The sequence below is a fragment of the Passer montanus genome, unplaced genomic scaffold (assembly GCF_014805655.1).
Source record: "Passer montanus isolate IOZ18808 unplaced genomic scaffold, ASM1480565v1 scaffold360, whole genome shotgun sequence".
In the NCBI taxonomy this organism is placed as follows: Eukaryota; Metazoa; Chordata; class Aves; order Passeriformes; family Passeridae; genus Passer; species Passer montanus.
Genome location: NW_024368375.1, coordinates 2,005 through 11,342, shown reverse-complemented (window position 1 = coordinate 11,342; position 9,338 = coordinate 2,005). Strand labels below are relative to the sequence as shown.

General features: G+C 61.1%; 1 protein-coding gene across 1 annotated transcript in view; it reads left to right on the top strand.

The window, feature by feature from the left end:
* LOC120505871 (neurexin-2-like) overlaps nt 1-9,338 on the top strand; it is a 41,309-nt gene that overhangs the window by 31,041 nt on the left and 930 nt on the right. The window contains 5 exon segments of the mRNA XM_039716817.1: nt 1,593-1,682; nt 4,309-4,520; nt 4,662-4,940; nt 5,433-5,576; nt 6,059-6,218. Of these exon segments, the coding sequence (XP_039572751.1) occupies nt 1,593-1,682; nt 4,309-4,520; nt 4,662-4,940; nt 5,433-5,576; nt 6,059-6,218 (885 nt within the window).

Below are 9,338 nucleotides of genomic sequence, written 5' to 3'. Positions count from 1 at the left end.
ACGCCCCCCTAAAGGCCACATAAACCCCCCCAGGGCCAACCCCCCCCACCCCGGTGGCACCGCGGCCAGGGCTGGGGACATCAGCAGGGGCGTCATGGCCGTGGGGACACTGATGGTCGCAGCGTGGTCACGGCGTGGTGGCACCACTGGTGACACCTGCGGTGGCACTAAAGGTGGCGTGATGGTCGTGCCACTGTCCCACCATGGTGGCACTGGTGGTGACAGGGGGTGACACTGATGGTGACACTGATGGTTACACCAATGGCCAGACCACGGTGCCACCATGGTGACGCTGATGGTGACACCAGCGTCAAGGTCATGATCCCACAGTGGTGACACCAATGATGCCACCAACAATGAGACCACAGTCCCATCACGGTGACATTGATGGTGACACCAATGGCCAGACCACAGTCCCATCATGGTGACACTGATGGTGACACCAATGGCCAGACCACGGTCCCATCGTGGTGACATTGATGGTGACACCAATGACCATGCCACAGTCCCACCATGGTGACACCAAAAGTGCCACTAACAATGAGACCACGATCCCATCTTGACATTGATGGTGACACCAAGAGTGCCACTAGCTGGTCACTAACACATGACACCACGGTCCCATCGTGGTGACACCAACGATGCCATTGACACCACGGTCAGTGCCACTAACAATGAGACCACGATCCCATCTTGACATTGATGGTGACACCAAGAGTGCCACTAGCTGGTCACTAACACATGACACCACGGTCCCATCGTGGTGACACCAGTAATGTCTCTGAGACCATGTTGCCATCTTGGTGACACCAATGATGCCATCGGGACCACGGTCCCATCATGGTGACACCAACGATGCCACCAACAATGAGACCACGGTCTCATCTTGGTGACACTAATGATGTCATTGAGACCATGCTCCCATCCTGGGGACACCAGCAATGCCACTGAGACCATGTTGCCATCTTGGTGACACCAATGATGGCATTGGGACAATGGTCCCATCATGGTGACACCAACGATGCCACCAACAATGAGACCACGGTCTCATCTTGGTGACACTAATGATGTCATTGAGACCATGCTCCCATCTTGGGGACACCAGCAATGCCACTGAGACCATGTTGCCATCTTGGTGACACCAATGATGGCATTGGGACCACAGTCCCATCTTGGTGACATCAACGAAGCCATTGGGACCACGGTCCCATCTTGGTGACACCAGTGATGCCACTAACAGTGAGACCATGGTCCCATCATGGTGACACCAACAATGCCATTGGGACCGAGGTCCCATCTTGGTGACACCAGCAATGCCACCAACAATGAGACCACGGTCCCATCATGGTGACACCAGTGATGTCACTGACACCATGGTCCCATCATGGTGACACCAGTGATGCCACTGACACCACGGTCCCATCATGGTGACACCAGTGATGCCACTGACACCACGGTCCCACCACAGCGCCACCGCTGCCACAGTGACACCGCTGTGCCGCCACCGCCGATGCCCCCCCCGGTGCCGGTCCCTGCCGGTGTCCCCGTGCCCTGCCCCGTGTCCCCGTAACGCTCTTCTCCTCCCTCCGAAGGCAGCGGGGACAGCGAGCGGCTGGCGCTGGCGCGGCAGCGCATCCCCTTCCGCCTGGGGCGGGTGGTCGATGAGTGGCTGCTCGACAAAGGTAACGGCAGCGAGCGCCCCCCACACCTGGGCACCCCCCACACCTGGGCACCCCCCACACCTGGGCGCTCCCCACACCTGGGCACAGAGATTTTTGGGGTCCCAGGTGTCTGGAAGCCGCTGATTTGGGGAGTGTCTGGGACCCCCGGCACCTGGAGGCTCCGACACCTGGGCACCGCCACACCTGGGCACCCCGAAATGTGGGGACTCAGGTGTGCGGGACCCACCTGTTTGGGGTCCCAGGTGTTGGGGGGTCCCGGCATTTGGGACCCCGATATTTGGGGGTTGCAGCACCTGGGCCCCACAGGTGTCCAGGAGCCACGTCCCGGAGGACCCCGTTGTCCAGGGACCCCCCAGGTGTCCGGGGAGGGACCCCAGGTGTTGGGGGAGGGGCCAGCCCCTGCCCCGCCCCCTCATTACCTGGTTAAAGGGATGCTAACGCACCTAACGGCCCCCCTAAACCGCGCTGAGCCCAGAGCCCCCCTAAAGCCGCATAAACCCGCTAAACCCCCTAACCCGCACCTGCCCCGCCACGCCCGGGGCCGGGGCTGCCAGGTGTGCGCAGGACAGGTGTGCACCAGGTGTGCACCACGGCTGGGGCGTGCGCCAGGTGTGCACCAGGTGTGCACAGGACAGGTGTGCACCAGGTGTGCACCACGGCTGGGGCGTGCGCCAGGTGTGCACAGGACAGGTGTACACCAGGTGTGCACCAGGTGTGCACCACGGCTGGGGCGTGCGCCAGGTGTGCACAGGACAGGTGTACACCAGGTGTGCACCAGGTGTGCACCATGTCTGGGATGTGCACCAGGTGTGTGCCAGGTGCGCACCGGGTCTGAGCCATGGCACCAGGTGTGCACAGGACAGGTGTGTGCCAGGTGTCCATGAGGACAGGTGTGCACCGGGTGCGCACCAGATCTGAGCCATGGCACCAGGTGTGCGCAGGACAGGTGTGCACCAGGTGCCCATGAGGACAGGTGTGCACCGGGTGCGCACCAGATCTGAGCCATGGCACCAGGTGTGCACAAGGCCAGGTGTGCGCCAGGTGCCCATGAGGACAGGTGTGCACCGGGTGCGCACCAGATCTGAGCCATGGCACCAGGTGTGCACAAGGCCAGGTGTGTGCCAGGTGCCCGTGAGGACAGGTGTGCAGCGGGTGCGCACCAGGTGTGCAGCAGGGCCAGGTGTGTGCGAGGAAGGCACACAGGTGTGTCCGCCCTGCGGGCCCAGGTGTGCACAGGAGCCGCCCCAGCCTCGCACGCCCCTCGCACGCCCCGGCCCCGCCCAGGCAGGGCCCCTGCCCCTCCCCCNNNTGGGCGTGGCAGGGAGAGGCAGGTGGGGCAGTGTGGGGGCGTGCCAGGTGTGGGGGTGTGCCAGATGTGGGGATTAGGCTTTGCCAGGTGTGGGTTAAGACCATGCCAGGTGTGCCAGGTGTGGGGCAAAGCTGTGCCAGGTGTGCCAGGTGTGGGGTGAGGCTGTGCCAGGTGTGGGGCCGTGCCAGGTGTGGGGTGAGGCTGTGCCAGGTGTGCCGCTGCCCTGCCCATCCATGGGACTGTGTGTGGTGTGACAGTGTCAGGGTGACAGTGGCAGGATGAGCCAGGTGAGCCAGTACCAGGTAAGCCAGTACCAGGTGAGCCAGTACCAGGTGTGCCAGGTGTGCGAGCCCCCCCCTCCCCCCCCGGCTGGCAGCTGCCCCTCTCCAGCAGCCAGGGAGATGTGTGTGGGTGAGGTGACAATGTCAGGGTAGCACAGGTGACACAGGTGTGCTGGTACCAGGTGTGCCAGGTGTGCGAATCCTCCGTGACAGTTTTGAGGTCACAGTGTTAGGGTGACAACTTTAGGGTAGTACAGGTAACACAGGTGAGCCAGGTGTGCCAGCCGGGGGGATGAGTGTAGGTGAGGTGACAATGTCGGGGTGACATTGTCAGGGTAGCACAGGTGACACAGGGGACACAGGTGTGCTGGTACCAGGTGTGCCAGGTGTACAAACCCCCCCTCTCCAGCCATGGTAGAGGTGTGAGTGTGGGGTGACAGTGTCAGGGTGATGACGTTGAGGTTACAGTGACAATGTCAGGGTAACACAGGTGAGCCAGGTGAGCCAGGTGAGCCAGGTGTGCCACGTGTGCCAGGTGTACAAACCCCCCCTCTCCAGCCATGGTAGAGGTGTGAGTGTGGGGTGACAGTGTCAGGGTGATGGCGTTGAGGTCACAGTGTTAGGGTGACAACTCTAGGGTAGTACAGGTAACACAGGTGAGCCAGGTGTGCCAGTACCAGGCGTGCCAGGTGTGCGAGCCCCCCTCATCCCCCCAGCTGCCCCTCCCCACCAGCCGGGGGGGATGTGCGTGGGTGAGGTGACAATGTCGGGGTGACATTGTCAGGGTAGCACAGGTGACACAGGTGAGCCAGGTGTGCCAGTACCAGGTGTGCCAGGTGTGCGAGCCCCCCCTCTCCCCCCCAGGCCAGCATCTGCCCCTCTCCACCAGCTGGGGGATGAGTCAGGTTGAGGTGACAATGTCGGGGTGACATTGTCGGGGTAGCACAGGTGACGCAGGTGACACAGGTGACACAGGTGACACAGGTGAGCCGGCACCAGGTGTGCCAGGTGTGCGAGCCCCCCCTCTCCCCCCCAGGCCGGCAGCTGACCATCTTCAACAGCCAGGCGCGCGTGCGGGTGGGGGGCCGGGACCGCGGCCGCCCCTTCCAGGGGCAGCTCTCGGGGCTCTACTACAACGGGCTGAAGCTGCTGGCGCTGGCGGCCGAGGGACACCCCCGCGTGCGGCTCGAGGGGGACCTGCGGCTCGTGGGGGACCCCCGGCTGAGAGGGGCTCAGGGTGAGGGGCAGGTATGGGGGGACCCCAGAGAGGGGCAGGAGGGGCCATCCCGAACACCTGGGGGCGCTCAGGTGACCCCTGAGCTTTGGGGGGCTCTGGGGGGGTTTGGGGGTCCCCAGACCCGCACTGACCCCCCCCGGTGTCCCCCCCAGAACACGGACGATCTGCTGGTGGCCTCGGCCGAGTGTCCGAGCGATGACGAGGACCTGGAGGAGTGTGAGCCGGGCACAGGTGGGTGCTGCTCCGGGGCCCCGGGCACGCGCGTGTGGCACGGCCTCGCACACGCGTGTGGCACGGCCTCGCACACGCGTGTGGCACGGCCGCAGAGCCCGGGGCTCTTCCCCACCCCCCCGGCGGGGGCGAGACCCCCGCGCAGGTGTGGGGGTGTGCACACACACAGGCGTGGGGGGGCGGGGGTGTTGCACACGCGTGTGAGCAGGGAACGTGCCAGGCTGCTCACGGCAGGGGAACACGCGGGTACGGGAGCTGCTGACACACCTGGACAGGTGCACACACACACACCTGGAAAGGTGTGCTTACATGGACACACACACGTACACACATACACACACACCTGAACTGTTAACACACACCTGCACAGGTGCACGCACACCTGAAGTATTCACACACACCTGGACAGGTGTGGACACACACACACACACCTGGACAGGTGTGGACACACACACACACACCTGGACAGGTGTGGACACACACACACACACCTGCACAGGCGTACAAATCTGAACTGTGCACACATGTGTGGTCAGGAGCTGCTCACACACACACAGGGACAGGTGTGCACACACACCTGAGCTCACACACACCTGAGCTCACACTTGCACACCCAGGTGCCCCCCCTTGCACACGCCCTCCCACCTGTGGCCCCGCCCCTCACCCGTGGCCCCGCCCCCCACCCTGCACAGGTGTTCCCGCCCATTCCGAGCACACACCTGAGCCCGGGGCCGTGCAAGCCCCGCCCCCAGCCCCTGCTTCCCCTGACGGATGGACACTCGGACACTTGGACACTCGGACACTCGGACATTTGGACGGACAGGGAGGACCCCTCGGTCTGGGGTCACCCCGTGTGACACTGTCACACCTGTGCTGTCACACCTGTGCTGCCACCAGGACCTCAGTGAGGCCCCTCCCCCACCCCCGGTGTCACACGGTGACACCCCCTGGACACCCCCGGGTGTCACCTGGACACTGGAGACCCCCCGCTCACCTGGGGCCTCACCTGGCACCCACAGGTGTCACCTGGACACCCGGGTGTGCCCCACAGGTGTCCCCAGGACACTCTGGTCCCCCAAAACCCCACTTGTGGGGGAGGGGCGGCAGTGGTCAGGGGAAAGGGGGAGGAGCGGGGGACAGACAGACAGACAGTGGACGGACAGTGGATGGACAATGGATGGACAATGGATGGACAATTGACCCTGGATGGATGATGGACAGTAGTCTGTAGATGGACAGATGGATGGACGGGGGGCAGGTATGGGGGGACCCCAGAGAGGGGCAGGAGGGGCCATCCCGAACACCTGGGGGCGCTCAGGTGACCCCTGAGCTTTGGGGGGCTCTGGGGGGGTTTGGGGGTCCCCAGACCCGCACTGACCCCCCCCGGTGTCCCCCCCAGAACACGGACGATCTGCTGGTGGCCTCGGCCGAGTGTCCGAGCGATGACGAGGACCTGGAGGAGTGTGAGCCGGGCACAGGTGGGTGCTGCTCCGGGGCCCCGGGCACGCGCGTGTGGCACGGCCTCGCACACGCGTGTGGCACGGCCTCGCACACGCGTGTGGCACGGCCGCAGAGCCCGGGGCTCTTCCCCACCCCCCCGGCGGGGGCGAGACCCCCGCGCAGGTGTGGGGGTGTGCACACACACAGGCGTGGGGGGGCGGGGGTGTTGCACACGCGTGTGAGCAGGGAACGTGCCAGGCTGCTCACGGCAGGGGAACACGCGGGTACGGGAGCTGCTGACACACCTGGACAGGTGCACACACACACACCTGGAAAGGTGTGCTTACATGGACACACACACGTACACACATACACACACACCTGAACTGTTAACACACACCTGCACAGGTGCACGCACACCTGAAGTATTCACACACACCTGGACAGATGTGGACACACACACACACACCTGGACAGGTGTGGACACACACACACACACCTGCACAGGCGTACAAATCTGAACTGTGCACACATGTGTGGTCAGGAGCTGCTCACACACACACAGGGAACAGGTGTGGACCACACCTGAGCTCACACACACCTGAGCTCACACTTGCACACCCAGGTGCCCCCCCTTGCACACGCCCTCCCACCTGTGGCCCCGCCCCTCACCCGTGGCCCCGCCCCCCACCCTGCACAGGTGTTCCCGCCCATTCCGAGCACACACCTGAGCCTGGGGGCCGTGCAAGCCCCGCCCCCAGCCCCTGCTTCCCCTGACGGACGGACACTCGGACACTTGGACACTCGGACACTCGGACATTTGGACGGACAGGGAGGACCCCTCGGTCTGGGGTCACCCCGTGTGACACTGTCACACCTGTGCTGTCACACCTGTGCTGCCACCAGGACCTCAGTGAGGCCCCTCCCCCACCCCCGGTGTCACACGGTGACACCCCCTGGACACCCCCGGGTGTCACCTGGACACTGGAGACCCCCCGCTCACCTGGGGCCTCACCTGGCACCCACAGGTGTCACCTGGACACCCGGGTGTCCCCCACAGGTGTCCTCAGGACACTCTGGTCCCCCAAAACACCACTTGTGGGGGAGGGGCGGCAGTGGTCAGGGGAAAGGGGGAGGAGCGGGGGACAGACAGACAGACAGTGGACGGACAGTGGATGGACAATGGATGGACAATTGACCCTGGATGGATGATGGACAGTAGTCCGTAGATGGACAGATGGATGGATGATGGAGGGATGGATGGATGGATGGAGGGATGATGGATGGATGATCGATGGATGGATGGATGGAGGGATGATGGATGGATGATCGATGGATGGATGGATGGAGGGATGATGGATGGATGATCGATGGATGGATGGATGGAGGGATGATGGATGGATGATCGATGGATGGATGGATGGAGGGATGATGGATGGATGATCGATGGATGGATGGATGGAGGGATGATGGATGGATGATCGATGGATGGATGGATGGAGGGATGATGGATGGATGATCGATGGATGGATGGATGGAGGGATGATGGATGGATGATCGATGGATGGATGGATGGAGGGATGATGGATGGATGATCGATGGATGGATGGATGGAGGGATGATGGATGGATGATCGATGGATGGATGGATGGAGGGATGATGGATGGATGATCGATGGATGGATGGATGGAGGGATGATGGATGGATGATCGATGGATGGATGGATGGAGGGATGATGGATGGATGATCGATGGATGGATGGATGGAGGGATGATGGATGGATGATCGATGGATGGATGGATGGAGGGATGATGGATGGATGATCGATGGATGGATGGATGGAGGGATGATGGATGGATGATCGATGGATGGATGGATGGAGGGATGATGGATGGATGATCGATGGATGGATGGATGGAGGGATGATGGATGGATGATCGATGGATGGATGGATGGAGGGATGATGGATGGATGATCGATGGATGGATGGATGGAGGGATGATGGATGGATGATCGATGGATGGATGGATGGAGGGATGATGGATGGATGATCGATGGATGGATGGATGGAGGGATGATGGATGGATGATCGATGGATGGATGGATGGAGGGATGATGGATGGATGATCGATGGATGGATGGATGGAGGGATGATGGATGGATGATCGATGGATGGATGGATGGAGGGATGATGGATGGATGATCGATGGATGGATGGATGGAGGGATGATGGATGGATGATCGATGGATGGATGGATGGAGGGATGATGGATGGATGATCGATGGATGGATGGATGGAGGGATGATGGATGGATGATCGATGGATGGATGGATGGAGGGATGATGGATGGATGATCGATGGATGGATGGATGGAGGGATGATGGATGGATGATCGATGGATGGATGGATGGAGGGATGATGGATGGATGATCGATGGATGGATGGATGGAGGGATGATGGATGGATGATCGATGGATGGATGGATGGAGGGATGATGGATGGATGATCGATGGATGGATGGATGGAGGGATGATGGATGGATGATCGATGGATGGATGGATGGAGGGATGATGGATGGATGATCGATGGATGGATGGATGGAGGGATGATGGATGGATGATCGATGGATGGATGGATGGAGGGATGATGGATGGATGATCGATGGATGGATGGATGGAGGGATGATGGATGGATGATCGATGGATGGATGGATGGAGGGATGATGGATGGATGATCGATGGATGGATGGATGGGTGGATGGATGGAATCAAGGATGGAATCAAGGATGGATTCATGGATGGACGAATGGATGGATCCAAGGCCGATGGCCGGTGGCCGGTGGTGGCCGGCGGTGGCCGGGGCCGGCCGGGGCCGGGCGCTGGCGCCGCAGGGGTGGCCGCGGCACCTTCTCACCGAGTGTCTCTTCTCTTCTTTTCTTTTTGTTCTTTTTTTCTCTTTTTTCTCTTTCTCTCGTTTTTTGTGTGCTTTCCCTTCCTTCCTGCAATTTCTTTTTCCTCCACGCTAAAATCACCCGGCCCCATCCCGCGATGTAAGTTGACGGCAGCGCCGCGGTTTGCTCTTAAAAACAAAAAACCGAGAAAAAAAAAAAAAAAGAAGAGGATTAGCTAAAAAAGAAAAAAAAAAAAAAAAAAAAAAA